The sequence below is a fragment of the Pseudophryne corroboree genome, chromosome 1 (assembly GCF_028390025.1).
Source record: "Pseudophryne corroboree isolate aPseCor3 chromosome 1, aPseCor3.hap2, whole genome shotgun sequence".
NCBI classification, from domain to species: domain Eukaryota; kingdom Metazoa; phylum Chordata; class Amphibia; order Anura; family Myobatrachidae; genus Pseudophryne; species Pseudophryne corroboree.
The window spans coordinates 602,247,302-602,267,058 of record NC_086444.1 but is presented as its reverse complement, the minus strand read 5'-3'; the positions used below and the strand labels follow the sequence as shown (position 1 = coordinate 602,267,058).

At 46.6% G+C, this 19,757-nt stretch overlaps 1 protein-coding gene across 1 annotated transcript; it reads right to left on the bottom strand.

Annotated features, from left to right (window-relative positions):
* Positions 1-935: 935 nt before the first annotated feature.
* LOC134901760 (transcription factor JunD-like) lies at positions 936-3,588 on the bottom strand. Its single transcript, XM_063914339.1, has one exon. The coding sequence runs from the start codon at positions 3,102-3,104 to the stop codon at positions 2,217-2,219; it is 888 nt and encodes a 295-aa protein (XP_063770409.1). The 5' UTR covers positions 3,105-3,588; the 3' UTR covers positions 936-2,216.
* Positions 3,589-19,757: the final 16,169 nt, after the last annotated feature.

The following is a 19,757-nucleotide window of genomic DNA, read 5'->3' as shown; positions in this document are numbered from 1 at the left end:
GCCAAGCATGGATATACTTAAAACCTGGAATGTTGATGCCTTGAGGACCGTGTTTGAGAACGTCTGGTCTAGACACACACGCACACAGAGAGACTTCCTAAATCCTGTCCCAGTGTTTAAGTAGACAGAGGCTTCTGCTGTTCTTGCATGTGACAAGATAAAGTATACAGTAGATTTTATTTTTCTATGTTTATTTTAAGGTTATTTAAGATGTCTTTGTTCCACTACAAGAAAATATTATAAAATAGTTGTCTTTCAATTAGGTGGCGCTATAAACAGTACTGAGGGATTAATAACTATTAGTTTAAATCTAATATGCACCATTGGTTTAAATTTAATATACCCATCCATACCTCCCAACATTACCCATTCCAGGAGGGAAAAAATGCTCTCTACCTGGACTTCTTCTTAAATATTGATTGCAATCACGTGTGTTGAAATACCTTTCTTATCAACTAAATGGTGCAACACAGGTAACATCAATCTTATATTAAGAGGGAAGTCCAGGTAGAGAGCATTTTGTCCCTCCTGGAATGGGTCAAGCTGGGAGGTATGCACAATCTAAAATATACCCCTCCCCTTCTTACACTGGGTCCCCCCTGTCTTAAGAGACCCGGGCACCCCCACTGCTTAATCCGGCCCTGGGGCCAAGTGGTTCTGATCTGCTATCAAATTCTATATGTTTCTTACATCTGATTTGTAACAGCACACTTTAGTCTGACGTCACCATAGGATTTGTAATTCAACAGCTGTATAAGGGCGTGCTGCATGTGCTGCTCCTAGTGGGGAACAATGAGGGGACAAAACGTTACACACCCTCAATTTCAGCTTGTATAAGACATAGCAACCCATAGATTGTTCACTTTAGATACTGCAATCTTAAATCTCATTTGTAAATTGCTGAATAGAAAACCAAAATACCTCAGAAACAATAGTCATAATACAAAGCTTTATTACATAGTGCTGTATAATATCACTGGAATGTACTGTAACAAAAACTGCATAAAATATACTTACATTTTGCAAAAACAACTTTATAAACAAAACAGTTGTGTGAAATATATTTACAGTTTACCTTACAAATTAAGAAGCCTGAGCACATTTCCAAAACATCGTATAACCCCACAGACTATATAGCTCCAACATATAGTGCAGGAGTGGCCTGATGAAGGAAGATTTTTCCAGTCCAAAGTGGATCATAGTCTTCTGAAAAATGATTCCTCAGTTTTGTAAACATTGTTGGCAGATCTTCACCTGTCAGGTCCCATACAGTATATACGTACATTAAGAGCTGGAGCCCAGTACATGTTACTGACACACTATTTCATTCTTTTCAATCTGTTAATAAAACACCGGAAAGTCTCTTTAATTGCAGCATGTTCATTTACACTTTTTGGAAAGGTAGCTTACTTATTAAAGCAGTGCACAACACAGTTCTCCCTCTATATAATACCAGCTTAAAACACTGAGCAAGCCTAACATCAAAACAAGGCTGGTGTTATATATATATATATACATTAGTGCACATTTCTGCATAGACTGTAACGCGTGGCAATTGATGGTGGCATTATAAACTGTTCTGACATAATGAGAAACAAAAAGTGGCTTAGCTAATTTAGCACTGACTTTCTAAAGGTTTTCACTGTGGTATGTTGCAATGAGCTGCATACAAAAGACACTGCTTAATCAGATCTCATAATGGTGTTCCTCAGATCACTGGGAGTACTGCAGCTTCTGTATTTACATTGCAGACTTCTGAGCAGACCCTAATTGCAACTGTATGCATTTCTGGCCTGTTCTTCTTTGCAACTCACTACTGGGAGTAATAGCAGTGCGTTTCTCAAAATGCTTATGTTGTTTATTATTCTGAAGTATGTTTTTGTACAATTAACCTCCTACTCAATGCATAGCAGCAACACACCATGGGTGGATGTATAACTGCCCATAAGTACATACCATAAGAGTCCTGGGAAAAGTCCATGAATCCGTGCTAATGTTGTCACCCAAAATGATTGCAAAGCCTTTTTACTATTACTGTGTCTCAGTTATTTCATGTGATGAAAAAAAGTGTAGTTAGTTGCAACCAGGAAAGAAAACACGGTAAATGGTTTTCACAAATGACTTGATGTCCATTAAATCAGAACAAACCATCTTCACCTAACATTCGATAAATGTACTTTGCAATGCAGCCATCATTAAAGAATGTTTAGGCTATATCAGTATGCATGGACGTGGTGAGGCAAAAGCTGGCAGCCACTATTGACATGACTCATAACCTTCTGCTTTAGATGTGCCACCTGCTCTCTTAGTAAACTAGCTGTGGAAGCCAAATCTGTGTTCTGGGTTTTCAGGCTCTTCACTTTCTCCTCTAGCCTTGAAATCCGTTCCAATTTTCTTTTTCGGCATTTGGAAGCTGCTATCCTATTTCTCAGCTTTTTCCTTTCTGCCTTGATTCTCTCCTGGTTATCCATGTCTATGGGAGATAGTGGAGGACTTTCCCCAAAACTAGCCCCCTCTGGCACTATTTGAGGCTCATCTTTCAATGCATGCAGTCTGTGTGTATGAAAGTTAGACTGCTGCTGTTCCATGCTGCTTGGTAACGGAGGGTACACAGGGTCTGTACAGTAGTGCATTGTGTTACCCATAATGTCACTGGAGTAACTGTTAAGGTTGACATAAACAGGAGTATCTGAGGGAGGATGAACAGTAGTTCCGCTACTCACGGAGCCCATCTTCATGCCTTTGCTCAACTGATTTTGTTTGTGTAGGTCCTCCAATGCCTGAACAAATCCATCTGCAAATTCCTGCTCCTCACTATGCATCTTAGGGTACAGAAATTGGCTACTAGTAGGAGTTGTAGTGACCAAGCCATTTGATTGGATAATCAGTCTCTCAAGTTCCGGAGATGCCAGCTTCAATAGGCCCAAGTCAGATGAGGTGAGCAAACCGTCCTCCTCAAGCTGGTGTCCCTTTTCATGTGACACGACTTGATCACCTATGTTGAGATTTAAATTCTTCTTCATCATGGTGCTGGCAGTGGTAGAATAAGAAATGGGAGCTGGATATAAATTCAACAAATCATCATGGTAAAAAGGTATTTCCATTATCCTCTGGCACTATTTGAATAAAATGAGGGGAAATACTCCCCTTCCAGAAAGCCTCAGTGCTGATCAGAAATAGTAAAATAGATGGCTGCCAAGTCAGGAAATTCAGCAGTAGCTTTAGCGCTTTCATTTATTCCTCATGCATATATTTTGGCCAGTTGTCCATGTGGGGCCTCTTCTTGGCAATGAAGTGCGTTTGTACAAGACAGATTACAGTTTCTTTATCGAACAGTATTCACCTTATTTGGATGCCCAGTTAATGTCCTTGCCTTTGTTCTTCGTTAAAGAAAAATATTTCATTTGTATTTCACGAGTTGCTTAGAAAAGCTGGTTAAAAACAGGAACTCTGAACATGTTCTTTTCTGTCTGGCTTTCTCTGCAGTTCAAGTTTTCAGTTCTTTGTGGTTGTCAGTTTGTTACTGCAATTCTCCACCCACTTCCTCTTCTGCACTCTCATGCTGTAATGAGCAAGCTCCACTGCCTGCTTTCACTTATATACCCTCCCTATTCCATGAGGACACTTTCCTGTACTGGGATTGGTCAGATATGACGTCCTGAGATTTCTCCATTTGCATAGTTGTCAGGGTAACTTTATGTAAACTGCAAACAGCGAAATGCAGTCTGGGTTGAGGTCATTGGTTAACCCATCTGGCGCTGGAACGCCTCAGCCAGTGAGGAGAGCAAGGGAAGTCATATGGTAGTTTATTTTTGTATTTAAGAGCTCATCTCAGCAGAGAGAACGTCAGGGATAATTATAGGCATATGCACTGTATTGAAAGTTACTTGAAGGCTTAACTGTTCTTTGCTTTCATATAGAACAACTAAAGAAGCTATTACATAAAAAACAATGCAACATACAGAATTCAGTCTAGTCCAGTCTGACCCAATGTTTTTCAGAACATGAAAAGTCTTTTTCAAAGGTGTTTTTCAAAGGTTAACCAGCACATAAGTACAGTTTTATACAGATCAGATCAAAGTTTGCATATATGCACTGAGATTGCTGGTCCAGACAGTGTCGGACTGGGGCATGTAGGGGGGCCCACCGGGGGGATGCAGTGGTAGGGGCCCATGTTAGTGGTGTGGCCAGTCTGCAGAGGGGGTGTGGCCTACCACCTCATTGATTTGACTAACCATTAGAGAGTGCAACATCTGGGCCCCTTCATAAATATATACAGTAAATTCAGCTGCTGCATGCATGATAATGTACCAGATTATTAACAGATTAATAACAGCAATGCACTGTAGAAAATACACCATAGTCCAGTATAAGGTAACATATGTATAATGTATAATTCAAGTGCACAGTCTGGAACCTGACCCTTAGAGCAGAAGGTGGAGCCCCAGGCAGTAGGGCCCACCGGTGGTTTCTCCTGTACCCCTGTGGGCCAGTCCAAGCCTGCGCCCAGACAGTTTATGGGGGGAGGGTTAGGTTTAGGCTGCGGTATGGGGGGGTTAGGTTTAGGCACCACTGTGGTGGGCTAGGGTTAGGCTGTGGTGGTGGGAGATGGTAGGTTTAGGCTGCGGTAAGGTAGGGTTGGGGGGGAGTGTTAGCATACTTACCTGATTCTAACCATCAGGATGCCGCTGCCGGTATTGTATTCTAACTGCCAGCATGCTGAATGCCGGCATTTCAGCCCCAACCCTACTGTAATATAGACTGTGAGCCAGGCCTTAATGCCCAACACAAGTGCTCAATCTCACTAATAATAATAATAATAATAATAATAATCATTTTATGTATATAGATCTTTTCTCCAGCAGGACTCAAAGTCGCTTTACAGACATAAATAATAAAAACTAATTTTACAAAGGATTTAGATTTACAGCAAGTAGAAAAGCAACCTAGAAAAAGAAGACCTAAAGCGCACATAAGCGTAATGCAGGGTTGGTATATTCATTTTGGGTAATAACTTTCACGGGTTGTATTTTCCACATGCGAACAGTACTAGGCAAGGCAGCCATCTTGTGCGCAACACGTAGGAATATCCTGGGCGGAATAGGTTATGCCTAGAAGAGATGACACAAAATGAGTGGTTGCAGCATCCCAATGCTAGTAGTAGGGTCCATGTGTTTTTCATCCCATTCATGACTGTACCAGGTGAAGCAGCCATATTGTGTGCTCTACAAAGGTTACACTGTGGGAGTTAAGCCATACAAGGACCCAATGCATATATGGGAAAACTGACATGTGTAATAGTATGATATGCCATATATGAATAGGTCAGCTTGTAGTACATCTGCCCATAGAGGAACCATCCGTGGTAGCCATCTGGGGTGCACTGTGTAGGTTGCTGTTGGCAGGGTGTGCAGTTAGTAGAAGTAAGAACGTAGAGCAATTTAAACATGCTTGGGATAGGCAAATGAATATCCTTACAAAGAATTAAGGTTCAAAAAGGGTTGAGATTACCTAAAGGATAAATAAAAGGGGCAGACTAGATGGGCCAAGTGGTTCTTATCTGCCGTCAAATTCTATGTTTCTATGTATAGCATATAGAAACACAGTGGCATAAAAGGCAGTATTAAAACAGTTGTGAGGTCAATATATAAATAATGGCATTAGATTTCACACATGAGCATAAGGTCATAATCGCAGCAGCAAGGAAGCAAGTTAGTCCAGTCGCATGGGCGGAGGATACCACCAGGAGGGGTACGGAAGACTGTGGACCTCCAAGGATGGATGTTCAGAAGCGAGCACAATCTGGAGGCATCAGGAGGATTGAGGAATAGGTGGCAGGCAGCTGATAGTAGTGTGGCCAGAGAGTTGGAAATGAAGAGATCATGGATAGTGGGCAGTATGTTATGGATGCATCTGAAATTCTAGAGGGCACAGGAGAAAGATAGAGAGGGTGATGGACAGATATGGATGATATTGGCAGGGTTGCTGGTGTGTGAGGGTGGGCTGGGTCTGGCAAAGGGTGGGGATGGGTATTGGGTTAGGACACTATTTACTGCAGGGGTGGGGAACCTTTGTTCTACCAAGGGCCATTTGGATATTTATAAAATCCTTCGGGGGCCATACAAAAATTCTCAACTTAAAAATGACCCTGCCCCCAGTAGGTCTGCCTCTTAGAGGTACTAAGTGCGCGCTGCCAAAAATGGGTGTGGTCAATTAAAATGGGACGTGATACACATATGCCCCCAGTAGTGCAGTGCCAGATACACATGCCAGTGCAGTGCCAGAAATACAAATTCCCCCACAGTGCCAGATCCACAAATGCCCCCACAGTGCCAGATCCACAAATGCCCTCACAGTGCCAGATCCACAAATGCCCCCACAGTGCCAGATCTACAAATGCCCCCACAGTGCCAGATTCACAATTGCCCCCACAGTGCCAGGTATACAAATACCCCCACAGTGCCAGGTATGCAAATACCCCCACAGTGCCAATTATACAAATGCCCCCACAGTGTCAGGTATACAAATGCCCCCACAGTGCCAGATTCATAAATGCCCCCACAGTGCCAGATACACAATTTCCTGCACAGTGCCAGGTATACAAATGCCCCCACGGTACCAGATCCACAAATGCCTCCACAGTGCCATATCCACAAATGCCCCCACAGTGCCAGATACAGAAATTCCCCCACAGTGCCAGGTATACAAATGCCCCCACAGTGCCAGATCCACAAATGCCCCCACAGTGCCAGATCCACAAATGCCCCCACAGTGCCAGATCCACAAATTCCCCCACAGTGCCCCCCCCCCCACCCCACTGTGCTGCTCACCGCTGCTGCTCCATCCGGCGGCATGTCTCGGGTGTCAGGGGGTCAGGGCAGGGAGGAGAGCGTGACTATGTCGGGCGGCGGCGGTGTGTAGGACTTCAAACCAGCCGCCGGTTCGTGAGCCGATCAGAGCTCCTGATTGGCTGCCGGTCCGAGAGCTCTGATTGGCTCACAAACCGGCGGCTGGTTTGAGATCTTACCTGCCACTGCCGCCGGACATGTAGCTGCGCTCTCCTCCCTGCCCTGACAGCTGAGACACGCCGCCGCTGGACTAATCGGCGGCGTGTCTCACTGACACAAGCAGGTGGGCCAGAACAAACGGCTTTGCGGGCCTTATACGGCCCGCGGGCCGGAGGTTCCCCACCCCTGATTTACTGGGTGGCAGTAAATAGTAGTGGAAAATGTGATACAATGAAAGTAGCAAATATATCAAAAAGTAGCACAAGTCGAGCACAGTAAGAGGGGTGGTCTTCAGTATGCCGACTGACTGGATCCCGGCGCACAGTATACCGGCGCCGGGATCCCGACAGCCGGCATACCGACACTTATTCTCCCACGTGGGGGTCCACGACCCCCCTGGAGGGAGAATAAAATAGTGTGGCGCGCGTAACGCGCCACCGTGCCCGTAGCGTGGCGAGCGTAGCGAGCCCGCAAGGGGCTCATTTGCGCTCGCCACACTGTCGGTAAGCCGGCGGTCGGGCTCCCGGCGCCGGTATGCTGGTTGCCGGGAGCCCGTCCGCCGGCATATCGTAGTGAACCCAGTAAGAGTTGGTACTCCGGTCATTAAGCAGTTGATAGTTATAGTGTGTGCAGTAGACAGAGATGATGCAATGAAAATTGTAAAAAGCAGGTTAGAGAATAGTGAAAGTTATAAGTACAACTACAACAACGTATTGTAAGAGGAACAACAGAAGATGTTATGGGTAAAAGAAGAAAATTCTGGGACAAACAGTGTTAAAAGTGCATGGATGTGGGAGTGTGGTAAAAGCAATGGCAATGCAAACATGCCTTTCAGGGGTATAAAAGTAATGTGCTAATGGTACAAAAATGATGAAGTCAGAGAGGTTTTTTGAAAAGCAAAAATAAAAATCAATAAGAGCAGCAAGCAAAAGTGGTAAGTCCAGGGAGGGAGGTCAGCAAGAAATGTCCAGGTTATGGAGATAGCAAGTGTCTGAGGGGGTTAGATGACTCACAGCACTTAGCAGCTCCTTAGGAGCAGATATAAATGTTCTTGTGGCTGAATAGATATGAATTCATGCAGCCATGTTCCAAAATCTAGTGGAAACCCTTCCCAGAAGAATATAATGTGGTGTACGAAGGTAGCGCAGTAATAATGTGTGGGAAGGTAGCACAGTAATGTGGTGTGGAAAGGTAGCACAGTATGCTGGTGTGGGAAGGTAGCGCAGTACGGTGGTGCATAACCATTAACATAAACAGGAGACACCCGTATTACCAAAGTAATGCAGGACCACCCTAAGGGTACACTAAAACAGGGTGCGTACCCCTGGAATGACCTAGTTTCGGGAGTTGCCTACTCCCTTTTCTTTTTACAGGAATTGTCCAACAGAGGGTCTACTCCTTTGTAATACCTAATGGGCACCCAGGGAATGTGAGGAGATCACCCCTACTACTTCTCTATGGGGGATTAAGGGTGCAGGAAGCCTGACCCCTAATTAACTATAATAAAGCCGAAGGTGCAGGTAATTGAGGGGAGCCTACCCCCTTTTTTTTTTTATTAAGATGAGCCGGGGCTCCAGTCATTGAGGGGAACTTACCACCTTTACTACTTCTTAGGGTCAGAGTTATGGCAGCAGAAGAGTTGCAGAGGCAGAGTTTGATAGCGGAAGGGTTACAGGTCGCTCACCCATGTTGCAGTACTTCTGCCACCTCCAACCCAGCTCCAGAATCTTCGCACCGGGGCTGCACCCTTATGTAGTTTTCCTGTTCTTCAGCCGGCGGTGGACGCTCTTCTCCGGTCTGGTCTCCAGTCCACAATGTTCTCTTCACAGTCAGCTGGGGTCTTCTCCGGGTATTCACTCCTGGGAGTAGGTGTCCTCCGCGAAATCTGCATGCCGGTCAAAGGTCCTCCGCAGAGCCTGCATGCCTCCGCTGGATTCCGACCAATTGCTGTGGTGGTGGTTCCCCCTGGTCCTCCGGCCACTCCAATTTCTCCAGTGAGTCACTGCGACTCCATGCCGAATGGTCCTCTGGTCATCTAAGTGGGCAGGCAAAGGCTTGGGCAGCTGTACACCTTGCACGGGTCCTCTTGCCGCGCAGATCTCTCCTCCCGATCTGCTCTCCGGCGTCTTCCTGCGTTTCTCTACCACGGGGAAATGTCCACGCCCGGAATCCGCTGACGATCCTCTTAGCCCTGGGTAGATGATCTGGTCTCCGTCCAGGCACTCTTCTGCCCATGATCCTGTTCCTCCAGGTGATCGTCCAGCTTCTCTTCCCAGAGCAGACTGCCTCCCCACTCTGCTGTGCTCCTTAAATGGGTCCAGATCCCGCTGGACCACCCCCATCCTAAGCAATCACTGGTTCCCTTGGCCCCAGCACTGGAACTGCCACATTAAACTTAGTATAGTAGTTTATAATTATCAGAGCATATTGATATCCGCTGTGGCTTGCTTCTAACTTGACGTGGTCCATGGCCACCAATTCAAGTGGGTGATCGCTAGTGATGGGGTGTAGAGCAGCTCTCTGCGCCTGGTCAGGGGTTCTTTTCTGATTGCAGGAATGACAGGATTGGCACCACTTCTCCACATCCTCCCATAGTCTTATCTAATAGAATCGGGCCCTTATTGTATTATCCATTTTCTGGTATCTGAAATGTCCTGATTTGTCATGATACTTTTTTAGAATACAAGGCGCATGGGCTCGTGGAATCACAATTTGCAGGGTAGAGTGATGGGTCCTGGGGTTAATGGAATGATGATGGAGAAGACCATCTTGCACTTGAAATTTTTCTTTCTGTCTCCAAAGTCTCACTAGTTCTGGATCTGCAGCCAATCGTTGAGCCTTGGAGAGTCCTCCTTCAGTACTTAACAACCGTATCAATTCCTGAATTATGGAACTACCTTTCTGGATTTCCTGCCAGTGTCTGTTTCAGGGGCTCTTTCCCCATTTTACTTGACCCTCATGGTTTTAGTGACCTCACAAGGAATAACAATTAGCTTTTGCTGGATGTTTTCTTCAGCGATAGGGGGCAACTCTATCTCCTTCTACCTTGTTCTCCAGTTACAACGGTAACCTGGAAGGGCATCAGCATTATCGTGTACTTGATCGTAAAGTTAAAGTTTGCTATTCTTGAACACCAACGTTGCTCCAGGGCTCCCAGTCATGCCGTAAGTAAGCGAGGGGATTATTATCCATGAAGACTGTAAATTTTGAGGCTGCCAAGTAATATTTGAATTTGACAATTCAAATATTACTCCAGATCGGAGGAAATTCTCTCAGCACTGACAATATGCCCAAGGTACTGTACTGATGTGTTTAAGAGATTACATTTTGATGGCTTCACCTTTAGCCTGTATCCCGCTAATTGTTGGAAAACTTTGTTGAGAATTTGGAGGTCCTCGTGAGATCGAGAGAAGATAATGATCTCATCGAGATAGAGTAGGACCATTTCTTAGTTTTTATGTCCCAAACAGTGTTCCACGACTCTTTGGAAGGTTCCTGAGGCATTGCACAGCCCGAAGGGTATCCTTTCGAACTCATATAGGCCCATAGGCGTAACAAAGGCTGTCTTTTCCCGATCTTCAGGGGCCACTGGTATCTGCCAGTACCCGCTATTGAGGTCCACGGTTGAAAAATATCTTGCCGAATTTAGTGCGGTCAATGTCTCTTCGATTCTGGGAAGGGGATAAGCATCTTCATGGGTAATTTGATTCAGTCTGCGATAATCCACACAAAATCATAGGTTACCAGTACCATCGTGGCTGCCCGTGTGCTATAGCTTTTCCTAATAACCCCCGATTTTTTCATGTCTTCTAACATTTTCTTCACAGGTTGATACATGGCTGGGGCCAGTGGACGGTGACGCTTTCTGAATGGTAGGTTATTGCCGGTTTGGATTCAATGCTGTATAGTTTTTACACAGTCAAAGTCTCAGGGAGCTTGACTGAAGGCTGCTTAGTTCTTTTGTACCACCTCCAGCGTTACCAACCTCTGTTCCTCCGGTGTCTCTGATGTGCCTATCTCAATATCCTTCCACCATGGGGAATCTTCTTCCGCTGGCATATCCACTTTGACTTGAGCGGTCATCTGCGTATCCGAGCCGGGCAAGGGATAGATGTTCTAGAAAGTCACTCTCGTCAGAGTAGCAATGGCCTGATTCCTGTATAGATGTACTGAATGATCAAATGGGTTGAGAAACCATACTGGCAACCTTCCTTTCTTAACCCACACTACACTTCTAGCTACAACGGCCTTTGAAAATGTTCCCCGGGAGTCAGGCTCCACCACGGCCTCATAGTCCTGGCACCCAGGCCTGATTTTGCTTTTACATCACAACACTGTTTTGGTGTTTGGCTCCAGTCTGACGGTATGGTGTTCCGCAATCCTAACTTTTCTCACGCGGCCACTGGCACTTGTAAAGTTCTGTTGTGCCTCTAAGGTTTTCATAATTTTCTGTAGCCCACTCTTGTCCTGCCTGAGTATGTCTCTACTTCCCTCTGTAAAGCGTTTACCAGTTCATTAGGGCAATGCTGCAGCACATTCATCCCTAGTATGACTGCTGGCATACCTTTTTCATTCACATTTGTGATGATACATCCTTATTGACGTAAACAGGTTCCACCAATCTGAATGTCGCACTTCCAGTATCCTTGACAGGGAATCAGCTGATCATCTCTGGCCAATAACTTCAACCAGTTTGGCGGTGGGGGAATAAGGTCGACATCTTGCCAGTGTTTTCGGAACTTGTGATCCGGTATCTAGAAGGGCCAAATTTCTATTCCATTAATAGAAATTCCCAGACTTGGGCATTGACCCACGTACTTCATCCTGCACATTTTTCTTCCTGGACCTAATTGCTGGAAGTCTCCCGAGGGTCAGTCCGCTGCCACAGGACTTCCGAGTTTAAAGCTTCCGATTGACACTGCCACTTCCTGTGTCCACTCTGTTGGCATCTGTGGCATATCGGACATCTCTGTTGATCGAATTGATCTGTTGGGCGCCGTCCTGACCTTGCTGCGGTTTTCCAATTATCTCTGAATGGTCTTTGTGCAGTTCTCCAATTCCGTTGGAAGGTTAGTGTTAAGCTGGGGAAGGGGATGGTTAGTTTGCAGGGGGTGGGATGGTTAGGGTTAGGCTGTGGGGTGATTGGAGATGGTTAGGGTTATGCTGGGGAAGGGGAGGGTAAGGCTGCAGGGGGTAGAGCAGTTAGGGTTAGATTGTGGGGGGGATGGGAGATGGTTAGGGTTTGGCTGCGGGAGGGGTGGGTTAGGGTTAGGCTGCGTGGGACGGGATGGTTAGGGTTAGGCTGTGAGTGGAGAGTTAGGTTTGGTGGGACAGTTAATGTTTGTCTGCAGGGGGTGGGAGGTTTAGTGTTAGGCTGCGGGGGGAGGGTAGACAGTTAGGTTAGGCTTGCGGGAGGGGTTAGGGATAGGCTACAGGAGGGGAGGGTTAGGGTTATGCTGCAGGGTACGGGATGGTTATTTTTAGGCTGCAGGGGGAGGGTTATGGTAAGGCTGTGGGGGGTTTTGATGACAGGGTTAGGCTGCGGGAGGGGAGGATTAGGGTAAGAGGAGGGGCAAGGTCTTTTAGCTTACTTGAATTTAGAGTCAACCATTGTTATAGCGCAGACCACCTTTTCTTTTTTTCTTTTTTCATTACAGCTGATGGCTGAGCCTGCCTCCAAAGTCTCCTCTGAAAAGCCGCAGGAGTGGCTGGCTGGATCAGTCAGTAGGGCTGGGGACCAGATCCAATCAGCAACCAGGATCATCAGCGTGGCCAGGGGCTGGGAGGCACCAGTGGATGGTGCCGGGACCGGGAGGTGCCAGCGGGAGGCACCAGGTCTGAGAGGTGTTAGAGAAAGGCAGCCACAGGCTAAACAAAACAGCGGCTGGAGATGGCTCCCTTACAGCCACTAGGTGGGGGGTGCTGCAGGCCACCCGATTACTGCTGGCCACAGTGATCGGGACTCAGGAATGAGAAGCCACAGCTGCTGTTTCCAATGCTGTAGTCACCGGGTAGGTGGATTGGATGTGCCATGGGTTGCCTGGTTACTGTGGCTAGCACTGTGATCAGGACACACTAGGTGTGTAGCCATGGGTGCAGGGGTACTGGGAAGTCCCTCTGATCTACTTTAAAAAAAAAAAAGTTTAGTGCTTGAAGTACCGATATGTCATACCGTTGCGAGCACTGTATCTACCTTATAATTAGGTTAAAACAAGCTTACCTTACACTGTGGGAAGTCAGATCAGCAAATATAGCTAATTACTGAAAGCTCCTTACCAAACAATTACACTACAAAGGCCATTTATGGTGATAGCCAGCCACATTATCAGCCTGCTGAATTGGTAAATCTCAAAATGTCTGTCTGTCTTTTTATCCTTACCTCCCAACATTTAGAAGAGAGGAAGATGGACACTTGCGTGGTAATGCTGCGCTCGATTTTGAAGAGGGGGCGTGGACTGTGCAAAAGGGGGCATGGCTTCGTGGGAGTGCTGCAACAGTTTTCGTTTTTCGACCTCTCCCTCTGTATCCACTGAATAGACACATGATCAGCCTATTGAGGTAGTATCAATCTCTCTGCATTTTGCCACTGCTATCTATCTATCTATCTATCTATCTATCTATCTATCTATCTATCTATCTATCTATCTATCTATCTATCTATCTATCTACCCACCTATCATTAATTTTACATAACATCATTTTGATAATAAAAAAACCTCCAAAAACTAAAGTTACTGTACATTGGCCCTCATTCCGAGTTGATCGCACGTTGCCGTTACGATCAGGTGAAAAAACGGCATTTATGCGCATGTGCTAAGTACTTTCACACAAAACTTTGTAGTTTTACACAAGCTCGAGCGATGCTTTTCAGTCGCTCGACTGTCCGTTGTTTGATTGACAGGATGTGGGTGTTTCTGGGCGGCAACTCAGCGTTTTCAGGGAGTGTGCTAAAAAACGCAGGCGTGCCAGGTAAAAACGCAGGAGTGGCTGGAGAAACGGGGGAGTGGCTGGCAGAACGCAGGGCGTGTTTGTGACGTCAAATCAGGAACCAAACAGTCTGCAGTGATCGCAATCTAGGAGTAGGCCTGGAGCTACTCAGAAACTGCAGGGAAAGATTTTCGAGCAATTCTGCTAACCTTTCGTTTGCACTTCTGCTAAGCTAAGATACACTCCCTGAGGGGCGGTGGCCTAGCGTGTGCAATGCTGCTAAAAGCATCTAGCGAGCGATCAACTCGGAATGAGGGCCATTGTTAGATGTTAGCAGATACATTTTAGGACTAACAGTTTAATACCAAGCAGTACTTTTTAAAAAAAAGAAAAGTTATTTATTATATTAGCCATTCACATGATCATCCTACTGAGATCATAAATCACATTTAGGCCAGTATGTATCCAATTACTTGCGGTCATTTACCACAGGTGATTGTATCACTGAGGGCTATTCTATTGTCCCAGAAAAGCCGGCATGAGCCACTGCTTATCAGGGATTTCGTTTCACCTGTCTCAGGCATACAAAACAAAATCCCCGATAAGCGCTGGCTTTTCGGGGACGCGAACACGAAAACACAAGGTTTCACTGAACCTGTGTGTTTATGCGAGAAAAATGTTTTTTTTTTTTTTACTGGTGACCTAATAGGATACCCTGTAATCAAATATCAGTGAAATTGCTGATTTTTCACTGCTATTTTGATACCGGTTTAGGTCCTGATTCATTACCGATCGCTTATGCACAGAACTGGTCCTGCACATGTGCAGTTTCCCCACCACTGGAAATTAGACATGTGCAGAATGGGTCCTGCAGTTGTGGCACACATATGCAGGGAGGGGCGGCGGCGCCGGCATTCGGGAAGATGGGGGCATGTTGCCTCAGTTTTCTGGGAGTGGCAAGGCCAAGGACTGCGTTGTGAGACGCAGTTTCCTTGGCCCTGCAGGCCGCACTGTATCTTCACTAATTTTCATGTTTTGGACTTATGCCTAACCCTTTTTCTTATCTATCAATGTGCTCTCTCATTCAAAGTGAGTTCTCTTGGAACTAGAGACACAAAGATTACTGTCTCTTTTGCAGAAGCACATTTTCCTGTTTCATGGTACTAGTACTCTCTCATGCAGCACATTACTGCCTTACTCCATAGGATACGCCCAATCTAGTCCGATCTTGGAATCAAATCAATGGTAGGCCAGGTAATACCCCTTTTCCCACTAGCTCCTTAAAACACGGGTAAATGCGCGGGGGCGCACATTTACCCGTGTTTTTCCCTAGTGGAAACGGGTCCCCCGGCAAATTCCCGGATCAAGTGATCCGGGAATCCTACCCGGCTAGCTGTCTAGTGTGAACGGGTGCCAAGGCGACACGGCTCCCGTTCACTGTGTATAGGGAGGGCGGCGCTGGGAGACCATGTGATCTCCCAGCGCCGCCCCTGCCGTGTCACTAGCGCGTCACCAACCCGGCAATATGCCGGGTTGGTGAGCGCTGTCATTAGGGGGCTGTAGCACGGGTCGCAGCCGTGTCAGGCAACATGGCTGCCACCCGTGCTTTAAGTGGAAAAGGGGTATTAGTAATTGGTTGGGAGACCACCAATGAAGACCAGGTGCAGTAAACATACACGCTGAACAGCAGAATTCATCTTCATTCTCTCTTACTTTTCTTAACTTCTCTTCTCTCCTATATACTAGGTTATTAATCCCTGTGCTCTGACCTAAACTTAGTCTACACCTGGGTCAGATATTGTAGGGATATTGTCCTATATTGTCCTATACAGCATTCAACTAGTCTTAGCAGATTTTAAATAACAGGCGATACAATACATTTGTGCTTTCTCTTTTCTTGTGCCTTTAATTCTGGTCTTTAGGAGATTTATTTCAAAGCCTAAGTACCAGTTCTCAAATCTTTGACCGATTATAATTTAGGAAACTATCTGCTGAAGCAAATGCCTTATGACAGGGGCGGATTGGCACACCAGGACACCATGACAGATTCCGATGGGCCGGTCTGATATCTCCCTCAGCCAGGCTGATTCACACTCAGGCTGGGCTGACTCACACTGCTTCCAGTACTTGCTGTTCATTGGAACGCAATCCGGAAGTTAGGAGCGCGGGCACTTCCAGGTGCCGCTAGCCGTGAAAAGTGGTGAAGCCGTTCTACCAACGGGGTAATTACAGAAATTTAACCAGCCCAGCAGTATCCTCTCTCTGGCCCCGGCCAAAGGTCTCTTCAACGAGCCCAGCCTGGGAGCAGCAGCATAGCGATGGTCGAAGCTGGGTTCACTACACTCGCCGCCACCTTAGCTCCCGCACTCTCACTGAACTGGCCAGAGTGGCAAATGAACACTGAAGGGGACCCGGCAGAGAGGTTATTTTTAATTACATTATTTGCATGATGGTGTAAGGGCTAGGGCAGGTACTTCATCTCCAGCGACTTTATCTCCATCCAAGGCTTAGTAAATAGTCTAAAGAGTCTATTCATGAAGCAGTGTAAAGTGTGGAGCAGTGAGCCAGTGGAGAAGTTGCCCATGGCAACCAAACAGCATTAAAGTAACATTTATAATTTGCACACTATAACATTATACAGAGCAGCTGATTGGTTGCCATGGGCAACTTCTCCACTGGTTCACTTCTCCACACTTTTCACTGCTTCATGTAAGACTTGTCATAACATCAGATATAGTTAATAAATGACAAAGTTCTATCAAACACTATTGAGTGTACAGAAAGTGGGATACATTGAAGGCAAAATGCTTGGAATGGCACCCAGCAACCTGGAACCACACCCTGTAGCCAGAATCGTTGCTGCAGTGACACTTAGAGCATCCCTTGGACTCCCCAGGCACGTGGCCAGCATACTGTACAACTGCTCAGAGCATCCTCAAGACACTTCCAGAGATGCTGCACTTCCATGTGCTGGCTGCCCCGACCCTTCTGAGTGATGTCATGTGCTCATGAGGTGGGGCCGGCACACTGCCTGCTTATTACACTGCTGACTATAGCATACTTCCCAACTGTCCCGATTTTCGCAGGACAGTCCCGTTTTTTTGGGACTGTCCTGCTGTCCTACCCGCGGGCCACAGTGTCCCGCGTTGGGAGTGGGGGGCAGTTGGGAGGCTCCTGTCACTTGTTGCTCTGCATAGCAGAGCAGCGGTGAATAAATGCTGTGCGCATATTCAATGGATACAGGGACTGGGGGCATGCCAGCAGCTCACAGAACGCTGTGCATGCTCCTTTAGTGACGGAAAACTGTAGCGAGCCTCGCGATCGCGGCACTTCCATGAGTCCACGCCCCCTTTCATATAGGCAGCACCCTTTTTTGTCATGTGCGCGCGCATGGGAGTCCTGCATCCTGATTTTCAAATGTTGGGTGGTATGCTTAGCTATAGAACCAAAAGAAACGTTATTTTGGGTTGAATAAAAAAATATTCCTGTGTGGCGTGGTCTGTTAGCAAAGAACAGCAGAAGAGCTCCTCAGAGCTCTCTGTGTAGCAGATTTTACTCTGCACAAATCCTGGTTAAACATCTCCTTACATTGAGCTCTGTCTGTGCTCCCTCAGTCAAAAGGGCACCTGTTAAAAGTGACCTGAGCTTAGCATACCTCCCAACATGACCCAGGGGCAAACGCAGGATTTATTTAGGGGGGGTTTCCGTGGGTGAGTATTGCACCGGACATTTTTCGGATTTTGTGTTTTGGTTTTGGATTCGGTTCCACGGCCGTGTTTTGGATTCGGACGCGTTTTGGCAAAACCTCACCGAAATTTTTTGTCGGATTCGGGTGTGTTTTGGATTCGGGTGTTTTTTTCAAAAACCCCTAAAAAACAGCTTAAATCATAGAATTCGGGGGTCATTTTGATCCCATAGTATTATTAACCTCAATTACCATAATTTCCACTCATTTCCAGTCTATTCTGAACACCTCACACCTCACAATATTATTTTTAGTCCTACAATTTGCACCGAGGTCGCTGGATGGCTAAGCTAAGCGACCCAAGTGGCCGTCACAAACACCTGGCCCATCTAGGAGTGGCACTGCAGTGTCAGACAGGATGGCCGATTTAAAAAATAGTCCCCAAACAGCACATGATGCAAAGAAAAAAAGAGGCGCACCAAGGTGGCTGTTTGACTAAGCTAAGCGACACAAGTGGCCGACACAAACACCTGGCCCATCTAGGAGTGGCACTGCAGTGTCAATCAAGACAGGATGGCATTTCCAAAAAATTGTCCCCAAACAGCACATGATGCAAAGAAAAAAAGAGGCGCACCAAGGTGGCTGTTTGACTAAGCTAAGCGACACAAGTGGCCGACACAAACACCTGGCCCATCTAGGAGTGGCACTGCAGTGTCAATCAAGACAGGATGGCACTTCCAAAAAATTGTCCCCAAACAGCACATGATGCAAAGAAAAAAAGAGGCGCACCAAGGTGGCTGTGTGACTAAGCTAAGCGACACAAGTGGCCGACACAAACACCTGGCCCATCTAGGAGTGGCACTGCAGTGTCAATCAAGACAGGATGGCACTTCCAAAAAATTGTCCCCAAACAGCACATGATGCAAAGAAAAAAAGAGGCGCACCAAGGTGGCTGTGTGACTAAGCTAAGCGACACAAGTGGCCGACACAAACACCTGGCCCATCTAGGAGTGGCACTGCAGTGTCAATCAAGACAGGATGGCACTTCCAAAAAATTGTCCCCAAACAGCACATGATGCAAAGAAAAAAAGAGGCGCACCAAGGTGGCTGTGTGACTAAGCTAAGCGACACAAGTGGCCGACACAAACACCTGGCCCATCTAGGAGTGGCACTGCAGTGTCAATCAAGACAGGATGGCACTTCCAAAAAATTGTCCCCAAACAGCACATGATGCAAAGAAAAAAAGAGGCACACCAAGGTGGCTGTGTGACTAAGCTAAGCGACACAAGTGGCCGACACAAACACCTGGCCCATCTAGGAGTGGCACTGCAGTGTCAATCAAGACAGGATGGCACTTCCAAAAAATTGTCCCCAAACAGCACATGATGCAAAGAAAAAAAGAGGCGCACCAAGGTCGCTGTGTGACTAAGCTAAGCGACACAAGTGGCCGACACAAACACCTGGCCCATCTAGGAGTGGCACTGCAGTGTCAGGCAGGATGGCACTTCCAAAAAATTGTCCCCAAACAGCACATGATACAAAGAAAAAAAGAGGCGCACCAAGGTGGCTGTGTGACTAAGCTAAGCGACACAAGTGGCCGACACAAACACCTGGCCCATCTAGGAGTGGCACTGCAGTGTCAGACAGGATGGCCGATTTAAAAAATAGTCCCCAAACAGCACATGATGCAAAGAAAAAAAGAGGCGCACCAAGGTGGCTGTTTGACTAAGCTAAGCGACACAAGTGGCCGACACAAACACCTGGCCCATCTAGGAGTGGCACTGCAGTGTCAATCAAGACAGGATGGCACTTCCAAAAAATTGTCCCCAAACAGCACATGATGCAAAGAAAAAAAGAGGCGCACCAAGGTGGCTGTGTGACTAAGCTAAGCGACACAAGTGGCCGACACAAACACCTGGCCCATCTAGGAGTGGCACTGCAGTGTCAATCAAGACAGGATGGCACTTCCAAAAAATTGTCCCCAAACAGCACATGATGCAAAGAAAAAAAGAGGCGCACCAAGGTGGCTGTGTGACTAAGCTAAGCGACACAAGTGGCCGACACAAACACCTGGCCCATCTAGGAGTGGCACTGCAGTGTCAATCAAGACAGGATGGCACTTCCAAAATATTGTCCCC